General features: G+C 48.5%; 2 protein-coding genes and 1 long non-coding RNA gene across 3 annotated transcripts; 2 read left to right on the top strand and 1 right to left on the bottom strand.

Annotated features, from left to right (window-relative positions):
• Positions 1–1,636: 1,636 nt before the first annotated feature.
• LOC148686075 (uncharacterized) lies at positions 1,637–2,261 on the bottom strand. The gene is made up of 2 exons (XR_015949865.1): positions 1,956–2,261; positions 1,637–1,716 (listed from the first exon to the last, which is right to left on the bottom strand). It is a non-coding gene; the product is annotated as an uncharacterized LOC148686075 (long non-coding RNA).
• A 4,476-nt stretch (positions 2,262–6,737) lies between these two features.
• On the top strand, positions 6,738–14,414 carry LOC118085477 (secreted frizzled-related protein 2-like). The gene is made up of 4 exons (XM_035116172.3): positions 6,738–7,004; positions 10,346–10,866; positions 11,816–11,893; positions 13,545–14,414. Exons 2-4 carry the CDS (start codon positions 10,353–10,355, stop codon positions 13,853–13,855), a joined length of 903 nt encoding a protein of 300 aa, XP_034972063.2. The 5' UTR covers positions 6,738–7,004; positions 10,346–10,352; the 3' UTR covers positions 13,856–14,414.
• Positions 14,415–17,150: 2,736 nt separating this feature from the next.
• LOC118085766 (transmembrane O-methyltransferase homolog) lies at positions 17,151–24,185 on the top strand. Its single transcript, XM_035116734.3, has 3 exons — positions 17,151–17,412; positions 20,268–20,464; positions 21,884–24,185. The coding sequence occupies exons 1-3, from the start codon at positions 17,151–17,153 to the stop codon at positions 22,202–22,204; spliced, it is 780 nt and encodes a 259-aa protein (XP_034972625.1). The 3' UTR covers positions 22,205–24,185.
• Positions 24,186–26,458: the final 2,273 nt, after the last annotated feature.

Here is a 26,458-nt window from a genome sequence, read left to right on the forward strand (position 1 = left end):
TATTATTTATTAAACGCAACTTAAAGGACCCTTATCAGCAATAAGGCTGCAACAGGGTGTGGTTTTTTTTGGGGGGGGGGTTACCTGGATCCCTTCCAGGCCTGTGATCCTCCATCCAGCAAGGGTTAGAACTGAGTAGGAAAGGCAGCGGAGCCTGCCAAACCAGTTCCTTTGTTAAGGGGATGGCTTTGGCTAGCCAGCTTAATGGCATCTCAAAGAATGCGCCAGGTTTCAAGAGCTGCAATGATGGTACTCTCTGGGGAAGGGGGGGTAGGCATCTCCCCCATTCCCTTCACTTGGCTGGTAGATGGAAGAAGGATAGCTGGGGTTGTTGTGTGTGTTAGGGAATTTTATAGGGGGGGGGGTACCCAAACGAGGCTTCATTTGGGAATCAAGATTGGCACAAATGCCCTCAAGGGGACCCCGTCTGATCCTACAACACCACTCTAGTATCGCACCAACACGAACCCCCTCAAGATCAAGCCCTGTGTAATAAAGGCTCCCTTTCCTACCCTTTCTCTGTTGCCTGAGACTCTATGTAACCATATTTCTTTATGAATGAATACAGTGTATCTTTATTTCTAAATGAAACCCCCTTTTGTGACCCTGGCCAAGGGTTCTCAGGGATGCAGGGAACAGCCATAATCCTTTAAGCAAGAGGTCAGGTAGCCAGGGTGGTGCTCCTCTGCACATCCCATCACCTCCTGGCAAATAGAAGGGGAAGAAATGGAGGCAGTGAGAGATTTTACTTTATTGGGCTCCTTGATCACTGCAGATGGTGACAGCAGTCATGAAATTAAAAGACGCCTGCTTCTTGGGAGAAAAGCAATGACAAACCTAGACAGCATCTTAAAAAGCAGAGACATCACCTTGCCGACAAAGGTCCGTATAGTTAAAGCTATGGTTTTCCCAGTAGTGATGTATGGAAGTGAGAGCTGGAGCATAAAGAAGGCTGATCGCCGAAGAATTGATGCTTTTGAATTATGGTGCTGGAGGAGACTCTTGAGAGTCCCATGGACTGCAAGAAGATCAAACCTATCCATTCTTAAGGAAATCAGCCCTGAGTGCTCCCTGGAAGGACAGATCGTGAAGCTGAGGCTCCAATACTTTGGCCACCTCATGAGAAGAGAAGAATCCTTGGAAAAGACCCTGATGTTGGGAAAGATTGAGGGCACTAGGAGAAGGGGACGACAGAGGACAAGATGGTTGGACAGTGTTCTCGAAGCTACGAACATGAGTTTGACCAAACTGCGGGAGGCAGTGCAAGACAGGAGTGCCTGGCGTGCTATGGTCCATGGGGTCACGAAGAGTCGGACACGACTAAACGACTAAACAACAACAAATTCCTACCCTTTCTCTGTTGCCCGAGACTCTATGTAACCATATTTCTTTATGAATGAATACAGTGTATCTTTATTTCTAAATGAAACCCCCTTTTGCGACTCTGGCCAAGGGTTCTCAGGGATGCAGGGAACAGCCATAATCCTTTAAGCAAGAGGTCAGGTAGCCAGGGTGGTGCTCCTCTGCACATCCATAATGCATTCAGGTACCATCCCCTGCCATTCCCGACCCTCCGAAGCCAGAGGCAATACTCACACCTGGACCCATTGTTTTTCCCGCCAGGTACTCAAGGATCCCCTCCCAGATACTTACTGGTACTTGCTTAACAATGTCCGGGGACATCGTGCATTGTTACCTTATGTTAATCCTGTTTACCTCCTGTTTAAAGGTAAAGGGACCCCTGACCATTAGGTCCAGTCGTGACCGACTCTGGGGTTGCGCGCTCATCTCGCATGATTGGCCGTATAGCTTCCAGGTCATGTGGCCAGCATGACAAAGCCGCTTCTGGCAAACCAGAGCAGCACATGGAAACGCCGTTTACCTTCCCGCTGTAGCGGTTCCTATTTATCTACTTGCATTTTGACATGCTTTCGAACTGCTAGGTTGGCAGGAACCTCCTGTTTACCTGTATGCTAATGCCCCTTGCACCTTCCCCTTTTCTGACGTTTTACCCTGTCACAAGTGATGTATGTATGATGCTTTCGATGTGCATTATGGGATGGTGGTGGGAACTTTTAAAAGTTCTTGCAGCCCTGTTCACGGTGTTCAGTCTGGCATTGAACCTGCTGCGCAGTAATAAACCTTGCTGTTTGCTCCGGATCGTGGCTGGACTCCTTCCTTTTATACTCCGCAACGACCACAGGCCCTTGCCTGATGAGCTGGGTGGCTGAGCATTCTCGCACCCAGAATTTTGCCCTAACATGTGAGAGAGTGAAAAAGGGCTGGAAGCTGCAGGACAGAGCAAGGTGTCTTGCGCTCCCCTGGGGCTCCCCTGGAAAAACCAAGGGGGAACCCAGCCAGGGGAGTGCTAGCACTGTAAGCCCCTCCATCCTATGCTCCGGTTGTATATATGTGTAAGTTAAACCACACATCTTAAAGACACAGAGGTCTCCACTGGCCTCTTCCAAAGGAAACAGAACCCTGGAGTCCCCTTCCCCTTGGAGACTGGGGTGGCGTGTGACGTTATAGCCTAAGTTTTCGTGGAGTACAGTCCATGTCAGATGCGCTTCAATAGTCCACAGAGGTGTTTGCCACCTGTTATGGAAATCACCGGGGGGGGGGCGCACATCTTTAAAGTTGTTAAATGCGCTTCTGCTCTGGTCAGACCTCACCTGGAGTACTGTGTCCAGTTCTGGGCACCACAGTTCAAGAAGGATACTGACAAGCTGGAACGTGTCCAGAAGAGGGCAACCAAAATGGTCAAAGGCCTGGAAACAATGCCTTATGAGGAACGGCTTAGGGAGCTGGGTATGTTTAGCCTGGAGAAGAGAAGGTTAAGGGGTGATATGATAGCCATGTTCAAATATATGAAAGGATGTCATATGAAGGAGGGTGAAAGGTTGTTTTCTGCTGCTCCAGAGAAGCGGACACGGAGCAATGGATTCAAACTTCAAGAAAGAAGATTCCACCTAAACATTAGGAAGAACTTCCTGACAGTAAGAGCTGTTCGGCAGTGGAATTTGCTGCCAAGAAGTGTGGTGGAGTCTCCTTCTTTGGAGGTCTTTAAGCAGAGGCTTGACAGGCATATGTCAAGAATGCTTTGATGGTGTTTCCTGCTTGGCAGGGGGTTGGACTGGATGGCCCTTGTGGTCTCTTCCAACTCTATGATTCTATGATTCTATGAAATGTTATAAATATTATGTATAAATGTATCCTTTCGACTTGACAGCTCAGGGAAGTTACCTAGTTTTTAAAATCATATAAAATCAACTCCAGTTTCCTCCATTGCAATGCTTTTTTGCCCTTGAAAAGGGACTCCAGGAAGTGCCAAGAGGCACTTGGTTGGCCAAGCCTAATCCCATCACCCCCCTTCATGGATCAATGCCTTGTCGTGGCGAAGGGGCTTGAATAACTCAGAGAAGCTATGAGCTATGCTATGCCATGCAGGGCCACCCAAGATGGACAGGTCATAGTGGAGAGTTTTGACTAAACGTGATCCACCTGGAGAAGGAACTGGCAAGCCACTCCAGTATCCCTGCCAAGAAAACTCCATGGACAAAGACAACAGGCATATAAAAGTTATGACGCTGGAAGATGAGCCCCTCGGGTCGGAAGGCGTCCAACATGCTACTGAGGAAGAGCGGAGGACAAGTACAAGTAGATTCAGAGCTGATGAAGCGGCTGGGCCAAAGCATGGATTTTACTATCTAATGAGACCATTGACCCATGTTGTTGTTTAGTTGTTTAGTCGTGTCCGACTCTTCATGACCCCATGGACCATAGCACGCCAGGCACTCCTGTCTTCCACTGCCTCCTGCAGTTTGGTCAAACTCATGTTGGTAGCTTCGAGAACACTGTCCAAGCATCTCGTCCTCTGTCGTCCCCTTCTCCTTGTGCCCTCAATCTTTCCCAACATCAGGGTCTTTTCCAGGGAGTCTTCTCTTCTCATGAGGTGGCCAAAGTATTGGAGCCTCAGCTTCAGGATCTGTCCTTCCAGTGAGCACTCAGGGCTGATTTCCTGATTTATTGACCCATAAATGAAAGCAATAATCAATGTTCTATACTATAAAATAAATAAGACAGTATTGTAGATGATAAAGATTAAAATTAATTTTTTTATTACCTGCACTGATGATAGTCATTGTTTGGATGGGGGGCTTTTATCCATTTCCACAGTCACACAATCAATCCATCAATAGCTGAACTGGGTTCCACACAGTCACAAAAACAAATTGACTGAAAAATCCTCAAAAATAAAAGCACAAAATCAATAGCAAAAACAAAAGCACCAAACTTAATATTTTCCAGAAGTCCGTTTGACTTCTGAAATGTTCAAAAACCAAGGGGCAGCTTCTGATTGGTGCAAGCGCCCCGGAAACAATAGCCGACAGCTACATCGGACGTTCGGCTTCCGAAAAATGTTTGAAAACCAGAACACTTACTTCCGGGTTTTCGGTGTTTGGGAACCAAGGTGTTTAAGAACCAAGGTACCACTGTATATAGTTTGGAAAAGAACAGCAGTATTTGATGTTGACTCAAGATGATGAACCGAAACATGACAAGTATCACGTCTTCTTCTCCACGAATGAATTCCTTTGTCCTTTAATCTTTATGTACACAAGTTCATCAGCCCTTATTCCAGTTAACTGACCTTCCCTCTCCACTGCACGTTGTCCTCACATTTTTAAGCATTGCCGTAAGAACACAAGAAGAGGCCATTTAATACAGTCTCCTGCTTTCACCGTGGCCAGCCTAACGCCTGTGGAAAATATACAAGCAAGACTCCAGGCAGCGCAAGATTATTCTCCCCACCTGCGATATTCCCCACCTGCAAATGATATTCAGAGACATACAGCCTCTGGCCACTAAGCCATTGTGGCTACTAGCCTTTGGCTGCCTTCTCCATCAACTTGCTTAGTCCTCTTTTAAAGCCATCCAGGTCGGTGGCCGTCACTATTTCCTGTGGGAGAGAGTTCCACAGTTGCATGATGAAGTCCCTTTTTTATCTGTCCTGGATTTCCCAACATTCAGCTTCACCGAATGTCCACCGGTTCCAGTATTATGAGAGAGGGAGAACAACTTTATTCTGTCCACTTCCTCTTGGCATAACTTCATAAACCTTTGCCATGCTGTCTCAGGCTCGCCTTTCCTCTAAACTACAAAGTCTCAAAGCAGACTTCTTTTCATAGGAGAGTCACTCTATCATTTTGGTCGCCGCTTTCTGAACCTTTTCCAACTCCACAATAATATTTTAGAGGCAAAGCGAGCAACACTGTACACAGTACTCAAAATGCGGTCACACAATAGACTCGCATAATGGCACTGTGATATCGGAAGTTTTAATTGTCTTTCCTAATTATCCCTAGCATGGAATTTGCCTGTTTCACTGGGTTGGCATCTTCACTGAGCTCTCTGCTGTGAAGCCAAGCTCCTATTCCTGGTCCATCACCACCACTTCAGGCGCCGTGAGTCAAAATGTGAAATTAGGATTTTATTTTATTTTTGCACCCACACACATCATTTTAAACTTGTTCGCACTGAATTGCATTTGCCATTTTCCCACGCATTCACTCTCAATTCGGAGCGCTCCTTTTGGAGCCCTATACAGCCTCAGCCCAGTGTACCTGAAGGAGCGTCTCCACTCCCATCGTTCTGCCTGGACACCGAAGTCCACCACCGAGGGCCTTCTGGCAGTTCCCTCACTTTAAGAAGCAAAGCTACAGGAAACAAGGCAGAGAGCCTTCCACACCCACCCTGTGGAACGCCCTCCCATCAGATGTCAAAGAGATAAACAACTACCTGACATTTAGAAAACATCTGAAGGCAGCCCTGTTTAGGGAAGTTTTAAATGTGTGACATTTTAATGTATTTTAATCTTTGTAGGAAGCCGCCCAGATTATTATTATTATCATTATTATTCATGTAGATATTGGACTTCCCTCCAGGGTAAAGGTAAAGGGACCCCTGACCATTAGGTCCAGTCGTGACCGACTCTGGGGTTGCAGCGCTCATCTCGCTTTACCGGCCGAGGGAGCCGGCGTACAGCTTCCGGGTCATGTGGCCAGCATGACTAAGCCGCTTCTGGCGAACCAGAGCAGCACGTGGAAATGCCGTTTACCTTCCTGCTGGAGCGGTACCTACCGTATTTATCTACTTGCACTTTTTGGCGTGCTTTTGAACTGCTAGGTTGGCAGGAGCAGGGACCGAGCAACGGGAGCTCACCCCGCCATGGGGATTCGAACTGCCATCCTTCTGATCGGCAAGCCCTAGGCTCAGTGGTTTGGACCACAGCGCCACCCACATCCCAATGCTCCCCTGCAGGGTAGATTTCGCTAATTGACTTATGCACCTTGGCAAGAGAAAAGAGGAAAATTAGTGATTGTAAGGCGGAGATCCTAGACATGCTCAAGTGGGAGGAAGCCCCACTGAAGTGGGATAGATGTCAGACGAAGTATGCAGACTAAATGTGCTTGGGGGCAAGAGGAAGCAGCTTTTGAGAAGCAAATTCCTCCTTATCTAGGCTTTTAAGGAAATGTATTGCTGTCTGGGGTCTCCCTCCCTCTCTTCTCTTGAAGTTTTCAACCTCTTTTTCCTGATGGCTGGGAGAGATAGTGGCTTTTGCTTATTTTCTTTTTTTGCTTTCCAAGGCAGAAACCATTTAGCATGGCATATGTTCCTTAGCCAAAGCTAGGAGGAGAAGGAGGGGGGAGGACGTCATTTTGAGTGGGTGGGGTGGGGGGGAACAAACAGCCTCCAGATCTAAGTTTATTGTTCTGGAGAGAGAACTAAGGTATAATTACAGGGTGGGGTGGGTTTCCCCCCCCCTCCGCCTTTTACAGCCCTTTTGTGAGCCCCACCGGATTCCCTGCAGTTAAATTCCCGCGTCTTGCTCATTCAAGACCAAACGCATCCCTGGCTGTTCCTGCAACCTCTCTCCTTTCCAGAGGAGCTGAAAACATCCTGACTTCTTCAGGAAGGCTTCCTGCCCAGCCAGACCCAGCCAGGTAAAACCTTAAATTGGGGGGGGGCTCTTCTAAGGGGGGGTGAAAGTCAGACGGAGGGTAAAGGGGTGAAGCAGACTGGGGGGGAAGCTTGCGAGCTTGGAACCAGGCGCAAATTGCGGATCTGCAGAAAGGGAGTTTGTTGCTCAGAGGCAGGGGGGCATCTGCTTGGCGTGCAGAAGGAGGAACCAAGTTCGTACCCCAACCCCACCCCACGCCTCTCCAGGTAGGGCTGGGACTGCTCCTCTCCACAAAGCCCGGGGGGGGGCACTGCCAGGCTGGGTGGGCAATTCGGAGCCAAATGGACCAATGTCTAAAGGGGAATGCTGGGCTAAGGGAACCATATGTTACAACAACAACAACAATTTATTATTTATACCCCGCCCATCTGGCTGAGTTTCCCCAGCCACTCTGGGCGGCTTCTAACAGAAGTATTAAAATACAATAATTTATTAAACATTAAAAGTTTCCCTAAAGAGGGCTGCCTTCCGATGTCCTCTAAAAGTCTGGTGGTAGTTTTTCTCTTTGACATCTGGTGGGAGGGTGTTCCACAGGGCGGGTGCCACTACCGAGAAGGCCCTCTGCCTGGTTCCCTGTAACTTGGCTTCTCGCAGCGAGGGAATATGAAAAATATAAGGATATAGGAATATAAGAAAAAACTGCTCCTTTTCCCTTATGGGGTAGCACATAGAATTTCAGAGTTGGAAGGTGACCCTGAAGACCATCCAGTCCAACCCCCTGCAATGCAGGAATATGCAGCTGTCCCATATGGGGATTGAACCTGCAACCTTGGCGTTATCAGCACAAGGCTCTAACCAACTGGCTAGATCAGGCTTCCTCAAACTCGGCCCTCCAGATGTTTTTGGCCTACAACTCCCATGATCTCTAGCTAGCAGGACCAGTGGCCAGGGATGATGGGAATTGTAGTCTCAATACATCTGGAGGGCCGAGTTTGAGGAAGCCTGGGCTAGAGGAAGGAAAGAAGGTAACAAGCCTGGAAAACAATGCATGAAATATCCACTGCATGCCAGATATTTAACTCCCCACCTTCTAATAGCACATTGTTCTCTCCCAGTGGCATTTCTGCCTGACTCCACTTCCCTGCTTTGCTGAACCCTCTTTGTCTCCTTGCCTGTTGTCTTTGTCCATGGAGTTTTCTTGGCAGGGATACTATAGTGGCTTGCCAGTTCCTTCTCCAGGTGGATCACGTTTAGTCAAAACTCTCCCCTATGACCTGTCCATCCTGGGTGGCCCTGCATGGCATAGCTCATAGCTTCTCCGAGTTATTCAAGCCCCTTCGCCACGACAAGGCAGTGATCCATGAAGGATCGCTTTGGACACCTCATGAGAAGAGAAGACTCCCTGGAAAAGACCCTGATGTTGGGAAAGATGGAGGGCACTAGGAGAAGGGGACGACAGAGGACGAGATGGTTGGACAGTGTTCTCGAAGCTACGAACATAAGTTTGACCAAACTGCGGGAGGCAGTGGAAGGCAGGAGTGCCTGGCGTGCTATGGTCCATGTCTCATGACTTCTGCCCTCCTGCTCCCCATGCCTAGAATAGCACACAAACACGACTCATCCCCTGCTTCCCCTGCTTCTTGAACCAAGCCCTTTTCTGTAAGCTCCATGGCGGCAGGGACCTGGCTATATTTGCCCATGGGAAAACTTAATCAGGCATCATGGGACGTTTAGATTTCTAGGCATTGAGTTACAGGAGGATCTGTCCTGGAGTGTTAATACAAGGGGGCTTGTGAATAAGGCGCAGCAGAGACTGTATTTTTTGAGAATTTTAAGGAAAAACCATCTTCCGCAAAAGCTGCTGCTTTCCTTCTATCACTGTGCCATACAGAGCGTGCTCACGTACGGTTTATGTGTGTGGTACGGAAGCTGTACTTCTCAGGACAGAGCAGGGCTGTGTAGAATTATTAAAACAGCAGAGAGAATTGTTGGCTGCCCACTCTCCACCTTAGAACAAATCTATACCACCAGGTGCCATAGAAAAGCGCTAGACATATCAAGAGATCCAACGCACCCTGGTCACCATTTCTTTCAGCTCCTGCTGAAATAGATATAGATATAGAACTATGCAGGCAAGAACGAGCCGTCTCAGGAACAGTTTCTTCTCTAGAGTGATTTTGGCCTTACCGTAAATGGAAAGCCTGGACTTTGAAGTCATCTTATTTTACTTGTTATTTGTATTATATTTACTGTTTTTAATTAGGTTTTTAAATTTTGGATTATGCGGAATGCTTTATCTGAGTGGATGTAGCAACCGAGTAATTTCGTTGTTCCCGCAAGGGGACAATGACAATAAAGATATCTTATCTTATCTTATGTGGGTTGGTGACTGTTGCCCCAATGATCCTTCCTTCCTCCTCCTTGCTTAGCCCCCAAACCTCTCTCCCATCCCTGCCTGGTGTGGCTGCTTTGTCAGTGCCAAGATCGCACCCTCAGAGCCGTTTAATAGATAACGGCAGGTGTAATCATCTAATAATACTAATTATTATGAATGGCATCATGGGAAAAGCTTTGGTGAAATGACTTAAAGTTTATGGCATGCTATACTTCAAAAGAAAATTATATGAAGATGTTCTACCAATGGTACGCTACACCGTGAGCTGGCGACAATGTATAAAACCAGCTCAAATCTTTGCTGGAGATGTAAAGCATCAGAGGGGACAATGTATCATGTGTGGTGGAAATGTAATAAAGATTTAAAAAAAACTTTTTGGAAATCATCTCTAATGAGCTTTTTAAAATGTTCAAATCAAAAAGCCAGAAGCCTTCTTGTTAGGTATTATTGATGTAGATATACCGAAAGAATTAAGGAAGATATTTATGTACGCAACGACTGTGGCGAGAATGTTAATAGTCAGGTGATGGAAGGGAGATAAAATACCAACTAAATTGGAATGGCAGGCAAAGTTATTTGAATATGTAGACTTGGCAAAGATGACAGGGAAAATTAGGAATCAGACAAACCAAGAATTTAACAAAGAATGGGATTTATTCAAATTATATTTAAAAGAACATGGTTCTCAGTTAAAATATTTGACATGTTTTGAATAACTTCTGCAATGATATATTCTACCAAGAATTTGGGCAATTAATGATAAGTTTTAAAATATGCAAATATGCACTCAACAAGAGAATGATGGACCCCTATTGAGAATGACAGAAGTCCCAATATATGGAAGAATTTTATTTTATATGCGAAAATTTCTTTGTATGTGAAGTGATTTGTTTTCATTTCTGTTCTTTTGTGGTGGAAGGAACACTTCCTTCCGGGTTTTCAGAGTTTGAGTACCAAGGTACCACTGCAGTTCTCTCTTTCCCCTCCAGGCTCCTGATGGAGGTCCAGATCCCGCTTGCTCTCCTACTGGCCGCCTGGAGCTGCTCCTTCCCCTCCTCCTGCTCCTCCTCCTCGCCCTCCTTCACCCACCAGCTGGCGCAACTGAGCAGCCGCCGCAGCAGCAGCTGCAAGCCCGTGCCCAGCAGCATGAGCCTGTGCCACGGCGTGGGCTACAGCGAGATGCGCTTGCCCAACCTCCTGGGCCACGAGACCATGAAGGAGGCGCTGCAGCAGGCCGCCTCCTGGGTGCCCCTCCTCACCAAGCAGTGCCACCGAGACACCAAGAAGTTCCTCTGCTCCCTCTTCGCCCCCGTCTGCATCAGCGAGCTGGACGAGCCTATCTTCCCCTGCCGCTCCCTCTGCGAGGCCGTCCGGGACGGCTGCACGCCCGTCATGGCTGCCTTTGGCTTCCCCTGGCCGGAGATGCTCAACTGCAGCCGGTTCCCCCGGGGGAACGAGCTCTGCGTCCCGCCGGCTGGCCCGGATGACAGGGTGCAGATCCCCAAAGAAGGTAGGCGGGAGGTGAGCGGGGTGGGTGGCTGGGGTGGGAAAGTCCCCAGGGAGGTCCATCCGTGGGTTACAAGCAGCCAGGTCCTCCCTTCCCTCTGAGCTGCCTTTCCCCCTCATCGCTTCCCTCAGAGAGTCTAACAAGGACTTGGGAGACATGGGTTCGAATCACGCACCCTCCCTCGGCCATGAAGCTCCCTGGGCACCCTTCGCCAGCTTCTCTCAGCCCAATCTACCTCGCAGGGTTGTTGTTGGGGTTTTAAACGAGGAGGGGGAAGAACTACGGTATGTGCACCACCTTGAGCTCCTTGGAGAGGAAGGTCGGACATATTATTTCCTTAAAGGTAAAGGGACCCCTGACTGTTAGGTCCAGTCACGGACGACTCTGGGGTTGCAGCTCTCATCTCGCTTTATTGGCCAAGGGAGCTGGCGTACAGCTTCCAGGTCATGTGGCCAGCATGACTAAGCCACTCCTGGCAAACCAGAGCAGCGCACAGAAATGCCGTTTATCTTCCCACCGCAGCGGTACCTATTTATCTACTTGCACTTTGGCGTGCTTCCGAGCTGCTAGGTTGGCAGGAGCAGGGACCAAAGCAACGAGAGTTCGACCTTCTGATCGGCAAGCCCTAGGCTCTGTGGTTTAGACCACAGCACCACCCTAACCAAGTGCAATAGACAAAACAGAAGTGCAGTACATAAAATAAATCAGTGCGTCAGTGTGACCCAGTCAATTGGGTACATGCCCTGACAGATATCAGCATATGTATGCTGTGATTCCATTGGGAAAGGCAGCGTCCATTTCTGGGTACCTCAGTTTAAGAAGGATGCTGAGAAGCTGGAAGGTGTGCAGAGGAGGGTGACCAAGATGAACCAAGGGCTTCGGGGTACATGCCTGATGAGGAACGGTTGAAGGAGCTGGGTGTATTTAGGGTATATTCCCTTTGCTCCTCCAGACACAGTGTGTGCGGCCTGTCTGCAAACTGAGATCGGGGAGAAGGAATTCCTGGAGAACGTCTGCAGCCAGGACTTTGGTGAGTCTCTCGTTCTGTGTGCTGGCCGGGGAAAAGTGGTGTTGCATGTCGGGGGGGGGGGCAGAATCATGTGAATGGAAAAACGCCCACAAGTGCAATGTCACTTCCCTCTCTTCTCCTTCAACCCCAAATTACTGGGGGATCCCCAGAAGTGTCTGGGGAGAGAAGGAAGAAAGGCAATTCATTCATTGCACCCACAAATGTTCTTCAACTGGCGCATTGACTCAGGATATGCTCCTGTTACCAATTATTCCGCATCTACTTTTTGAAGCCCCATTCGCAAGACGTTCGGCAAAATCCATACCGGTTTAGTAGTTTCTTGGCTAGTGCTGCTTTTTGATTACCAATTACAAAACTGGATACGGGGCGAGCCACAATGTAGACACCCCATAACAGCCATTATGCTGGTGCATTTGACAGCTTTGTGAACATCGGGCAGGCGGGGAGAGGTTGCGGGAAAGGCCACCCCAAAAAAGTCCTGCACATTGGTTGAAGGCATACCCCTCCCCCCTTCTGATTTGAACCGCCCTGAGATCTTTAGATGGCTAGTAGTATATAAATTTGATTGATAAAGAAATAAATAACAGAAAACACCTCTCTGTGCAAATGCAGCTTGCAAAGCAACAGTGGATGGAATGATATTGCCGTGTTTCAAGCCACGAATGTGAACATAATCAGCAACCTACAACCCAGCCTGCCTGCCCCAAATTAGCCGTGGCTCGTGCATTGCGGGGGTTGGACTAAATGACCCTTGGGTCCCTCCCAACCTTGTAATTCTATGAGGAGCAGTGCCGGATTTACGTATAAGCTAAACAAGCTATAGCTTAGGGCCCCACTCTCTTGGGCCCCCCCCCCCAAATTTTTTTAAAAGGATGTACATTTCCAAAATATAAGATTAAAAAACAAATAAAATAAAAGCTACGCACAGCAACAGTGTTTTGTGTTGCGTAGGCTCCTAGGATGTGAGTCATGCTAGCCTGCTCCCTAAAATATCACTGGTTTGCTCATTTCTATATATAGAGTGCCTACATTCTGCTATTTATAATTATTAGTAGTTTGCATCATATATTTACACCTATTATTATTTCATGTTATAGCAAGTTTCTAGAGACTAGTCTTTGTAAATTGCGTTTCTAAAGGAACTTTTGTTGTTGCCAAATGCCAATGTGTTGGCATTCTTAAGTTTGTTATGAATAAAAAAAATCATTTTAAGTTAGAGCTTAATAATTATCTCACTATTAATGTACTTCTTCTTAACTGTATTGCAGTTCAACAATTACTTTGATAAAATACATATTATGTTATGTGCAAATGACTTTAGATACCTATTAGGTCCATAGCATATTCAACACACACAAAAAAAGCAGCGACCATTTGTTGTTGACAAAGGACAGCTGGACATATAAAGGACCCCATTACCTTCAGTAGCTCAGGGCCTCCTCAGACCTAAATCCGGCCCTCATGAGGAGGCATACGGAGGTGGGGGGGGTCCTAGCCAATGGTGACCAGAAACGCCACAGGAATTGCTGGGGCAACCCTTGACGGCAGGGAGCGAGGTGGGCAAAACAGGAGGCGGAAAACCCCCCGACTTGCAGAGGAGACTTCCCATTAACCCTGTCCCTCCCCCCCTGCGTCTCCCTGTCTCCCACAGCCTTAAAAATGAGCATCAAATCTTCATCTGCCATCGACGGGGACCTCCAGCTGATCCCTGAGCTCCGGGGACGCACCCTTTACAGGCAGGACGGCTGGTCAGAGGAAGAGCGGAAGAGGCCGGTTCTGTGGCTGACTGGCGGAGAGGCTTGCTCCTGCGAGGAAGTGGCAGCGGCAGGCCCTGGGTCCGTGGTCCTTGCCATGGGGCACAGGGTAGCTGGCCGGCTCGTCCTGTCCTGGGTCAGGAGGTGGCGGCGGGGGGAGAAGGAGCTGAAGAAGTTCACCCGGGCCGTGCGGAAAATGCAGTGTTAAGAGGCAGGAACGTTTCCTCCTCCCCTCCCATAACCAGGTTCTGCAATTTGTCTTCTGCAGTGGAATTCCTGCATCGCAGCGGGGTGGGATGGATGACCCTGTGGGGTCCCTTCGAACTTTGCACATCTATGATTCAAGCCAGACAATGCGTTTAGATTTAGCCGGGCTTCTGGCATGCCTGACACTTCCTCCAGATTGTGTTAGGATAGGGTATCTAATATTGGATAAATATCTGGTGGAGCCATGACCCTTCTGTAGGTATGGGGTGTGTGTGTGAGCAACTTCACCGGCCAGGGGTTGGGGAAGGGGGCCTTTGTTGGACGCCAGAAAAAGCCAGTTTCGGGCTCTAGGATGCCACCATTCCATACTTCCATTCGGATTAGAATTATTATCTGCATGGAAATGGCAGTGTTAAAAGACATTTGTCCCTCCCCAGCCTCAAATTAGTAGACTACTGGGGTGTGTGTGTGATATTTTCCCCGAAACCCAGCATTTTATACTGTGTGTTTGCATTTCGTGGCTTCTTTATCCACTAAAATGTTTGCTTTTAACACATGAATCAATAAATATACGGCTGTTTGTGGAAGCTCCTTCGTGGTTTCTGGGAGGGAGGGAAGCTCAGTCGGACGGGAATGAAGCTCAGCGGAAATGAAGCTCTCTGAAGCAGACGCTCCATCGCCTCATCCCAGACGTGTGTTGAGAGAAAGGGGAGGAGCAGGCTCTGGCTAGCTCAGTGAAAGGCACTCTGCACATACTCAGAGGCACACGTGTTCTACAAAGTCAAATAAGTGTCTCTCTCTGGGTAAGATCTTGGGCAGGGGCTGTTCATAAAGCACCTCTTCATCCGTGGAGCTCCTCTTATTTATGATTTGTTTATTCCATTTATATCCCACCTTTTCCTCCGAGGAGGTGCTGACACTCTTATCCGCTACACTGCCAGCTTGGGTCTTTTAAGGAATCTGAGGCGGTGAGCCAGCCTGCAAACCGATGGCATTTGCCACCACAACATTGGTGGTGGTTCTCGAGCATGACGCCGCAGACAAATTTAATAAATAGCAACAATAATGGTGGAAGGTGAGTGGCGGGCAGAAGTTCAACAGGCTCAGCTTCTCCTTTCCACGCAGCGTTCTGGCTAAATGCACCGACTGGGCTAATCTCGGCCTCGGAGCCGCTGAAAGGAAGCAGGTCAAGCGCAGACCTCTGGGTGGGATCAGGGGAGGAGAAACTGGCCCCTCTCAAGGGGAACTGTAACAGTCGAGACGAAATGAGATTTGTTCCAACGTGTTTCCAGTTATGCTCTTTGGCACTGAGGAATTTGGTTTTTGAAAATCTAATCAAGAACGTAGATGCAAAAAGGGCTCACTCCGTTGCTGGGACGCATAGGCATGCCTGTTATTTCAAAATACTCATTAAAAAAAAAAGATTGTATTTTGTTAAACCACCATTCATGCAAGGGTTCATTGATCTAGCTCCCCTCCTTTTATCCTCCCAGTAACCCTGCGAGGCGGCTTATTTTGCTTCTGCAGAGGCTGCCCGGGGGGGGGGGAGGGCCTCCACCTTTCCCTCAGAAGGGGAGCTCCCTCTGCCTTGTCACCTGTGCCAGGATGACGGCAGGTGCGAAGCGAAACCCAAGAGGCGGCTTAGGTGACACCATCCATCATTTATGGCTCTCGGCAGGAGGGCTGCTGCTCCGCTCGGCCTCTCGCCCCAGACGCCTAGGGGAGTCAAGAGGGGCTCCGCATCCCAGCCTCCAGGTGGGACACAATCGAGCAGGTAAGAGCTGCTGCCCCCCCCCCGTGTCCCCAGCATGGTGTGCGCGATTCTCCCCCTCCTCATTTAATCCCCACAATAACCCTGTGAGGTAGGGCAGGCTGAGAGGCAGGGACTGGCCCCCAACATCACACCCAGCGAGCTTCAAGTGGTCAAATGGGCATTTGAACCCTGGTCTCTCCAAAGTCTTAGTCTGACACTCTGGGTCTAAACACTGGTTCTTGGTCAATCCCAGAGCTCAGAATCCACGAGGAAACCAATTCCATTTGGTTTATTACTCGTTCTATTAAACTGCCCCCCACAGATCCTACCCCCAAAAGTTCTTTGCAAAACGCATGAGGTTGTTTCTTCGTCCTTTTGGATCCCCACTCTGCCCCGCTCCCCATTCTCTTCTGATGATAAAAATGACCGCCAGATAATACCGTAGTTGCCTCTTCAATTTCACACGCTGAATGGCAAAACCTTATGGCAAACTATATCTGTCCAATGACGGCTGGCATTGATGTTACTGAACTACTGTATCCCCACCCTGAAGAGCTGCTGTGGGTACCAAATTCAAAAGACGCACCTATCTATATTGGAGGTCTCTTAAAAGCAAGGCAGGCAGCCAGCAGTTAACGTGGACCTGGTTTGTTAGAAAAGCTACATGCTTTGGAATAATGCAGCCTGGGTGGAGGGTCTCACTGGCTGTGAGGTGTAGTGGTTAGAGTGCCAGACTATTTACAACCACTGGAGGAGAGTGCCTTTGGGGCTGAAGTCAAACTGTAGAGACTGATAGAGGAGAGACATGTTTTGTTTCAGCTGGGGCAGAGGAAGGCTTCTGGTTGTGCTGCTGCAGATGCACCCGGGGGGGGGGCGTTTCTTCTCTGCTCTCCTCCCAGAGGTCATTCCTCCTCTGGTCACTGCTATAGATGCCCAACCCGACTGGCTGTCTCCAGGCACAATCCCACAAGGGATTCCCACAGGGCGGGTTAATGCCGTCAGCACTCATGACATGTTTGCATCTTCGTAGTGCAGAGTTGGTCTGCCAACTGTCTTGGCGCCTGAAGCCAGCTCCCCGTAGAGCACGTCCTCGGGGACCCTGCCATCTTCCATTCTGTGGACGTGACCAAGCCAGCGTAGACAGGAATGTGAACAGGCTGGGGATGTGGGCTTAGAAGAGCGCGTCTTTGTTTGAAAGCCACCACCAAGAAGGTCTTCTCCTGCATCCCCACCGAAGATGTCCGAGAGGCTGGTGAGACAGAGAGAAGGGCTTCCCTTGAAGAAGATCTCAGATCCTGGGCAGATTCGTTTGGGATAAAACGCTCCTTCAGATAGCCTGGGCCCAAGACATAGAAAAGGGACTAACAGTCCTATTCGTGTCTACTCAGAAGTAAGCCCCATCCAGACCCGTGAGGTGTGCTCCCAGGGAAGTAAACGAGACTGAAGGCTGATCCAGAGTTTGAGGGTGTCACCCAGGCCTCCCCTGCCCCGCTTGTGTCTCCCACAGGTCTGAGGACGGCAGACGGCTTCTCGGCACACCGCCATGGTCTCCCCGGCTATTGCGTTGGCGTTCATCCCTTTCGTGGTGACCCTGCTCATCCGCTACCGGCACTACTTCTGCCTCTTTTACCGGGCAGTGTTGGTGCGGCGGCTGCGAGACTACCTAACGGGCATCCCCAAGGAAGAGAGGGCCTTCCAGTACGTCCTGACCCACACCATCCCAGGAGACCCCCAGCACATCTTGGAGACCTTTGACCACTGGAGCTACCACTGCGAGTATCTCAGCAACCTGGGACCCCAGAAAGGTGTGCGATGGGGACGGGGGAATGTCCCTGTTTCCATCGGAGAAATGTTGGAGGGGATGGAATAATAGGATGTCCCTGTTTTCACCAGAGAAATGTTGGATGGGGTGGGAATGCAGTGAGGAATCCCAGATCTGTTTGTTTCCCATTTGTCTTTGTTTCTTTCTGAACAACCTGCCCCGTGTTGAAGGCCTGAGACACAAGGCGATTGCCTTGGCCCCTTGACTCAATCAAGTGGCGGGGAGTTCCAGGGAATGGGCTCTTCTTAGGTCTAACTGTAGTGAGAGGGAGAGCGCACACTGGTAAGGACATAAGGAGAGCCGTGTTAGATCAGGCCAAAGGTCCCATCCTGCATTGCAGAGGGGGTTGGGCTAGATGACCCTTGGGGTCCCTTCCAACTCAACCATTCTGTGGTTCCTCCTGTTCTCCCAGTGGCCATTTGGATGCCCTGGGGAAGCCTGCAAGCAGGACAGGGGGGCAACAGTGCCCTCCCCTCTTGTGATTCCCAACAACTGGTATTCAGGGGCCCAACAGCAGAGAAAGAAAATGTCCAGCAACTGTCTCCTCCGTGAATTTGTCTAATCTTCTCTTAAAGCCATCAAAGCTCACTGCCTCCTGGGGGAGAGAATTCCGTAGTTTTTAAACTTCCTGTTGCCCCTTCAAGATGTTGGTTTATTAGATATACCGTATTGCCCGAATATAAGTTGGACCTTTAAAATTAAGGGGGGGAGAGACAATATGTATCAGAATATAAGCCGCTCCCTTAAAATTCCGCAGGCACTCACACCCGTTTCATTTTACCATATGTCTGTTTCAGCAGCGTTATTGTAAAAGCCCATTTTTGTAAGGTCGCAAATTGAAGCCGCACTGTAACTTTTCACGGTCAGAATTTGGAGGGGGAAAAAAGGTGAGGCTTATATTCAGGCCAAGACGATATATCTACACATTCAGAAGCAGATCATAGCATAAGCAATCAAACTTCTAAGGCAGGCAGCAAAACCGCTGATCCCAAATCTGAGTTTTTTATTTATAGCTGTGGCTGTTTTTGTGGTTTTAGTCTAGAATTTTGTACCAATGTCAACTGTGATAATCAGTAACCTGCCCTGGAAGTATTTGGTGAAGGGCAAGCTAGAAGCACAAGCAGCAAATAGATAAGGCCAGGTCACACTATCCCTCTTTCTTTCTGCCTATTTAAAGTGTCCAGACCGACTCTGCTAGAAGGCTGTGCCAAAGCCTAGAGAGACCGCAGCAGCAATTAAGGAATGTGGAACCACAGAATTGTAGAGTTGGAAGGGACATCGAGAGTCATCCAGTCCAACCCCCTGCAATGCAGGAATCTTCTGTCCACAGCTGTCCCTGGGTGGGCTCAAACAACCAACCTTGTGGTTAACAGACAGACTCAAGATGCTTTAACCCTGCTGAATGAAGAAGAAAAAAGTGATAGGTTCATTTACAGTAATCGAGCCAGACGCCTAACTGTGTGCCAGTTATTCAAAACAACCTGGTTTCAATGAGCTTCTAAGCTCACCATCTCTTTTAGTTATTCATTTTGAAACATCTTTTAGCCCTGATGCACCTGGGCTGTTTTTTAGGGCTGATCATTTGCATTAATGGACGCGGGTGGCGCTGTGGTCTAAACCACAGAGCCTAGGGCTTGTCGATCAGAAGGTCGGCGGTTCGAATCCCCGCAACGGGGTGAGCTCCCATTGCTCGGTCCCAGCTCCTGCCAACGTAGCAGTTCGAAAGCATGTCAAAGATCAAGGACATAAATAGGTACTGCTACAGCGGGAAGGTAAACGGCATTTCCGTGTGCTGTTCTGGTTCACCAGAAGTGGCTTAGTCATGCTGGCCACATGACCCAGAAGCTGTCTGCGGACAAATGCTGGCTCCCTCAGCCTATAGAGCGAGATGAGCGCCGCAACCCCAGAGTCGGACACGACTGGACCTGATGGTCAGGGGCCCCTTTACCTTTACTTGCATTAATTTGCATTATAATTATTATTACGTTATATTTTCCCCTTCTGCTGCAAGACACTCAATATACAATTGTAAAAGCAAGCTGTAGGGGTCAGTGGCCTCTGGTCCTGGGTGTTCCCTCACAATTTATTGCAGCTTTCAAAGTCACCAGGAATTGGTTGGTTTTTAAAAAGGACGAAGTTTCAAAGCGTTTAAGTGCAGCAACATTCACGAAAGAGGCACGGCGGAATCGATTCCACCCCCTCCCAGAGGGTCCACCCCACAGCCAACACAAGCAAAGAATCATGTAATAGACTTTTCAGCGCCTTGGCACATCCCAACATGGCTTAGAATTGTAGAGTTGGAAGGGATCATGTAGTCCGAGCCCCCCTTGCGGGGATTGAACCTGCAACCTGGGCGTTATCAGCACCACGCTCCAGCCAGCTAGGATCGCCTCTGAGCACGGGCAGAGAGTATTTACCTCTGGCATGGAGTAACCACAACACTAAAGTCTTGGGCTTGGAGCCAGAGGGTCACATTTCTGCCTTGATCCAGGCAGGAGACAGGGCTCCCTAAGGCCAGCCAGCCAAAAATAGCAGGTCCCAAATAGCTTCTACAGCTGTACAAGCAGCATGAGACTTTAGCCCTCAGACTGCGAAGGCAGCGGCTATTTGTAGGTGAGCTTTTTGGTTTCACAGCCTTCCCCAAGACGGTGCCCTCCTGAGATTTTGGACTCTGGCTCCCAACAGTCCTGGTCAGCCCCATGGAGGGCACCGTCTTGGAGAAGGCTGCCTTAGAACAACCGCCCTTCTGCAGGGAAGACATTGGGAAGAGGTGGCTGGCTGCTGCGCACCCTCGATCCTTCCTCACCCCAAACGCAACATTTATTTGGTGCCTTCTAGCCAAGATCCTGGAGCGGCTGATCTACGAAAAGGCCCCCCTCAGAGTCTTGGAGCTGGGCACCTACTGCGGATATGCCACCATCCTCATCGCGCAGCTGTTGCCGCTGGGCGCCCGGCTGTACACCGTGGAGATGGACGACCGCAAAGCGGCCGTGGCCGAGAAGGTCATCCGCCTCGCTGGCTTTGACGATGACACCGTGAGTGGCTTGGGCTTCCGCAGCTGCCCTTGCCAAACTGCCGGGGGCAGAGATAGAGGCAAAGCGAGGCAGTTGCCTTAGGGTGGCAGGCTCTGGAGAGCTGGGGGAGGTGGCAGATTCACCTCCTGTGCTTGTTTGTGCTTCCTCCGTTCTCTACCGTGTGTCTGTTGTGCAACCGCTGCCACGGCCAGGCACGTAGCTGCAGCCGTGTGGCAGGCAGGCAGGCAGGCAGGCAGGCAGGCAGGCAGGCAGGCAGGCAGGCAGAAGAGGACACGGCATTTTCTTTTTTGCCCCTGCTCCCTTTCCCCTTTGGGGTTTTCCAGAGCCCATGTAGAGTCCTTAAGCAGGTTGCCTATATCAGTAGGAGGAAATAACAGAGGCCAACCAGAGTATATTGAGAAGCAGAGCGACTAGTGAACCTGATCTTTATTAAACTGTTGCAACAGGGTCCCCACTCACCACACGCAGGAGGGAAGAGGAACCCAGAACATTGGTGTGCAAGCTCTTATATAGAGACATTTGAAATTGCCCCCCCCTGTAGCCCAAGACCTCCCCCCCAAACATCATACATACCGGTACATCACAGGAGGAGGTGGGTCTACAGCAGAAATACATCACAGGAGGCGCTCTACAGCAGAAATCCTGTCTGCCAGGATACCTGATAATGGTCACTGATTGCTTTACCTGGGCAGCCTGGCCATTCTTTTGCAATGGTAAATACTTTAGTCCAGGTCACAGACTCACCCTGTTCATACACAAATACCCCCTTAAGGCAGGATTTACAAGCAAAAGGACAATGGGAAGGCTTTCCCCATTTGCCTCCCTCACTGCAGAGGACTTTTTGAGGTCATTGGAAGAGTCAAAATGGCTTCGGGATTGCTCTCCTGTACTATTTCAGACACATGGTTCATATATTTAGATACGTGTGCATTTATGAATATTTATTCTATATTTGAGACCTTAAAATTCTCGTAACACCCCTAACAGCAAAACCTGCAGGGCTAGGCCCTGGCCTGGGACACACTCAAGCAGGGGAAACTCGAGCTATCAGAAGGAGAGAGTCACATTCCCAAGAGACAGTAACAGGGAGTAGAGGCCACTCTGTTGTTGTTTTTGTCATTTTTTTATTAAACTTTAAAATATTTACATATAATACCCCCCTTTTTAAAAACAACAACACAAAGCCCTTTATTCAAAAGTTACAATACAATGCATTACATTTTCAATCAATTTATTCCCCTCTGCAGACACCAGCTTTTAAGTTTGTTAAGCATTTCCCTTTAAACACGACTCCCTTGTCTGAGATCCTGCAGAGCCGCTGTGCAGGCAATACTGGGCTAGATGGGCCCCTGGGCAGATTTCTCTGTGGATGGATCCTGGTGGCAGACTTCCTCTCTTTCAACCGTTTCTCTCGCGTAGGTGGAGCTCATCCGGGGACCCTCGCAGGAAGTCATCCCCCAGCTCAAGGAGAAATACGGGCTCAGCCACGTGGATTTCATCTTCATGGACCACTGGAAACGCTGCTACTTGAGGGACCTGCAGCTGCTGGAAGCCCACGACCTCCTCCTGGAAGGGGCCACCGTCGTGGCCGACAACATCATCTTCCCCGGCGCGCCTCATTTCCTGCAGTACGTCAAGGCCTGCGGCAAGTACAAGTGGAGGATTCACAGGACCAGTCTGCAGTACTTCCGAGCCATACCTGACGGCATGGCCCAGCTCACCTGGACGGGTCTGCAATGATGGGAGATGTCACTGCTATAGGGGAAACTGCTCCGTTTCCCTTATGGGGTATTCCGGAGCCCATACAGAGTCCTTAAGTGGGTCCCCTATCGGTAGGAGGAAATAACAGAGGCCAACCAGAGAATATTGAGAAGCAAAGCGGCTAGTAAGCCTGATCTTCATTCAAGGAGCTGTTGCAACAGGGTCCCCACTCACCGCACACAGGAGGGAGGAGGAACCCAGAACAATGGTGCACAAGCCCTTATAAAGACTTTTGAAATTGCCCACCTGGTTGCCCAAGGACCCCCCCCCCCAACACACACACATACACACCACAGAAGGAGGTGGTCTACAGCAGAAATCCTGCCTGCCAGGATACCTGATAATGCTCACTGATTACATTACCTGAGCAGACCGGACATTCTTTTGTGATGGCTAATACTTCAGTTCCTGAATCCAGGTCACAGGCTCACCCTATTCATACACAAATACGCCCTGAAGACAGGATTTGCAAGCAAAAAGACAATGGGAAGGCTTCCCCCATTTGCCTCCTTTACTGCAGAGGAATACCTGAGGTCATTGGGAGAGCCCCAGGATTGCTCTCCTGTACTATTTCAGACACATGGTTTATATATTTAGATATGTGCGCATTTATGAATGTTTATTCTATATTTGAGACCTTAAAATTCTTATAACATCGCCAATGGGGGCCTAGATAGCTCCTTCCTCAAGAGCCTGAGATGCGGCTACAAAGAGACGGGGTGGTCTCCTTCCTAGCTGGGAGAGCAAAAGAAGATTCTGTCCCGATTTACACACCCCTGCAAACAGCCATGGAAATGACACAAATATAAGGAAAGCAAAATGACTTTGTTCTCATGCAAATTTCCGGTTTTTGGGCGAGTACTGAAGACCACAAGACGGGCCAGTTTTTAAGCTGATCTATTTATGTCTTTATTTAGTTTGAGTCCCTGGGGAATGCAGACCTGAGTTCCTCATGGCAGGCCTTGCCAGATGATAAAATTGAGGCAAGAGAGCTATTTGGATGTTGCAATTATCAACTGGCCGTTTGAAATCTTCTCTGTCAGCAAACAGAACGCCCCCCCCCCCCAGAGATTTCTAGATTGGAATTGATTAATGGGCCTCAGTCTATCTTTTTTTTTGAACTTCATTTTTTATTGTTTCCATTTATCATACAAATAGTTTGTTAAATCAATATACAAATAAACTGCCATGCATCTGGTAATACATGTCAATTACATTTTGTTTCACAAAAAAATAGAGTAAAACAAAAGTTGTTTTCCAAACATACCAATGTATCATTTCTTATTTACACCTCCTTTGATCCTCCTATATGTTCTTATCATCATTCTAGACTTGTTCTCTCGAACTGGACTTCCTCTTTCTTTTCTCTTGGTTTTATTTACCATCTTCCACGTTCTGCGTTTTATCTTTTCTTGTCCGTCATTCACCTCGAACATTTCCATACATGTGTTATTGACAATGTCTATATGCTTTTTGTGTTGTATTTTCAAAACAACCCTACTAGTCTTTTAATATTTTAACAGTATTCCTTTAGATATTCTACAAACTTTCCCCATTCTTCCTTTGAACCTTTGTTCCTTCTGATCTCTTATTCTTCCTGTCAACCTCGCCAATTCTAAGTATCTAACGGGCCTCAGTCTAGTTCGAGGCGGTTCAAAAAGAAGGCAAGAGGGAAACACTGTGAATTATATTTAGAAATCCAACTTGAATGATTGCAGAAAATAAAATTATCTGCACTGATTCCAACGGTCTTTTTTTCAGTCTGAACAAAATACCAGGGGCAAATGGATGGGGCTTCACAATTAAAGGAAGGAGTTAGCAAATAGCACCTCTCCTAGATGGCCAGGGATTGCAATGTTTAGATGCGCTTTGCTCAAAGGTCAGTAACCAAATGTGCCCATTTCAGAACCACAGCAAATTCTACAACACCCTGACTGACCAAATTGGGAGGGGTGGCTAACACCCCAGAGGACAGGATCACACTTCAGAATGACCTTAACAGATTAGACAACTGGGCCAAAGCAAACAAGATGAATTTTAACAAGGAGAAATGTAAAGTACTACACTTGGGCAAAAAAAATGAAAGGCACAAATACAGGATGGGAGACACCTGGCTTGAGAGCAGTACATGTGAAAAGGATCTAGGAGTCTTGGTAGACCACAAACTTGACATGAGTCAGCAGTGTGATGCAGCAGCTAAAAAAGCCAATGCAATTCTGGGCTGCATCAATAGGAGTATAGCATCTAGATCAAGGGAAGTAATAGTACCACTGTATTCTGCTCTGGTCAGACCTCACCTGGAGTACTGTGTCCAGTTCTGGGCACCACAGTTCAAGAAGGATACTGATAAGCTGGAACGTGTCCAGAAGAGGGCAACCAAAATGGTCAAAGGCCTGGAAACAATGCCTTATGAGGAACGGCTTAGGGAGCTGGGTATGTTTAGCCTGGAGAAGAGAAGGTTAAGGGGTGATATGATAACCATGTTCAAATATATAAAAGGATGTCATATAGAGGAGGGAGAAAGGTTGTTTTCTGCTGCTCCAGAGAAGCGGACACGGAGCAATGGATTCAAACTTCAAGAAAGAAGATTCCACCTAAACATTAGGAAGAACTTCATGACAGTAAGAGCTGTTCGGCAGTGGAATTTGCTGCCAAGGAGTGTGGTGGAGTCTCCTTCTTTGGAGGTCTTTAAGCAGAGGCTTGACAGCCATCTGTCAGGAATGCTTTGATGGTGTTTCCTGCTTGGCAGGGGGTTGGACTGGATGGCCCTTGTGGTCTCTTCCAACTCTATGATTCTATGATTCTATGATTCTATGAAGACCAAGAGAAAAACCACCACAAATTCACTGTACTAATTAATTTAATCAGATTTCTGCCCTGCAATCAACGATGTCACCAAAGCAGCTTACAATAACAAAATTTTGTTTAAAAACTACTATAAAAACAGCAGGGCAGGCGAAATCCGTGAAACCAGGCCATTAAAACACCAAACAACAGAAGACGATTAAGCGGGGGCTCAGACATTATTTCAAGTTGTTAACAGGCCAGATTTAGCCTGGTGCCAAAAAAAAGCAATGAAAGGTCCAAGGTGAATATGACCAGGGAGGAATTCGCACAATTTGGGTGCCGTCCCTCTCTGTAGTAACCTCCCCCCACCCTGCCGTTTAACCTCCAAGCAAACTGGATCACACTTTTTCACTAATGCCTCTAAAATATCAGTGGCACAACAAATTCTCTGCATTGCTTGCGCTGTTGAGCCTGCCTGTTATTTCGCACACCAGTTCTGTTCCAAACTGAATTCCTGCCTCCGCTACAGTCTGCATGCATTGTTTAAAGAGCAGGAATTGGCTATGCTCTGCCCTCCGTGGTCGAAGGCAGCAATGCTTCTGAACACCACTTGCTGGAAACCACAGGGAGAGATGCTCTTGTGCTCAGATCCTGCTTGGAGGTTTCCCACAGGCATCTGGACAGCCACTATGACAGGCTTCCTCAGCCTCAGCCCTCTAGATGTTTTTTGGCCTACAACTCCCATGATCCCTAGCTAGCAGGACCAGTGGTCGGGGAAGATGGGAATTGTAGTCTCAAAGCATCTGGAGGGCTGAGGTTGAGGAAGTCTGCACTATGAGAACAAGATGCTGGCCTAGATGGGCCCCTATTGGCCTGATCCAGCAGGCTCTTCTCAGATGGCTCAGTCAGTAGAGCATGAGACTCTTAATCTCAGGGTCATGGGGTTGAATCCCTCATTGTGCAAATAAAAATTCCTGCATTGCAGGAGTTGGACTAGATTGTTGTTGTTTAGTCGTGTCCGACTCTTCGTGACCCCATGGACCAGAGCACTCCAGGCACTCCTGTCTTCCATTGCCTCCCGCAGTTTGGTCAAACTCATGTTCGTAGCTTCAAGAACACTGTCCAACCATCTCGTCCTCTGTCGTCCCCTTCTCCTAGTGCCCTCCATCTTTCCCAACATCAGGGTCTTTTCCAAAGATTCCTCTCTTCTCATGAGGTGGCCAAAGTATTGGAGCCTCAGCTTCACGATCTGTCCTTCCAGTGAGCACTCAGGGCTGATTTCCTTCAGAATGGATCGGTTTGATCTTCTTGCAGTCCATGGGACTCTCAAGAGTCTCTTCCAGCACCATAATTCAAGACTAGATTGGTCCCTTCCAATTCTATGATTCTAAGAGTCTTTGATTCTTATGTTCTTTTCTCAGAGGTGGGCAGGCAATTCCCCACCAC

Source organism: Zootoca vivipara, chromosome 4 (assembly GCF_965207765.1).
Source record: "Zootoca vivipara chromosome 4, rZooViv2.hap1.1, whole genome shotgun sequence".
Lineage (NCBI taxonomy): Eukaryota > Metazoa > Chordata > Lepidosauria > Squamata > Lacertidae > Zootoca > Zootoca vivipara.

What these genes read in the sequence shown, in the direction of transcription:
- LOC118085477 (XM_035116172.3), top strand. Translation starts at nt 10,353, where the DNA reads ATGGAGGTCCAGATCCCGCTTGCTCTCCTACTGGCCGCCTGGAGCTGC. An exon ending in GGTGCAGATCCCCAAAGAAG is followed by an intron (nt 10,867 to 11,815) that starts GTAGGCGGGAGG and finishes TTGCTCCTCCAG; the next exon opens with ACACAGTGTGTGCGGCCTGT. An exon ending in CGTCTGCAGCCAGGACTTTG is followed by an intron (nt 11,894 to 13,544) that starts GTGAGTCTCTCG and finishes TGTCTCCCACAG; the next exon opens with CCTTAAAAATGAGCATCAAA.
- LOC118085766 (XM_035116734.3), top strand. Translation starts at nt 17,151, where the DNA reads ATGGTCTCCCCGGCTATTGCGTTGGCGTTCATCCCTTTCGTGGTGACC. An exon ending in CAACCTGGGACCCCAGAAAG is followed by an intron (nt 17,413 to 20,267) that starts GTGTGCGATGGG and finishes GGTGCCTTCTAG; the next exon opens with CCAAGATCCTGGAGCGGCTG. An exon ending in CTGGCTTTGACGATGACACC is followed by an intron (nt 20,465 to 21,883) that starts GTGAGTGGCTTG and finishes TCTCTCGCGTAG; the next exon opens with GTGGAGCTCATCCGGGGACC.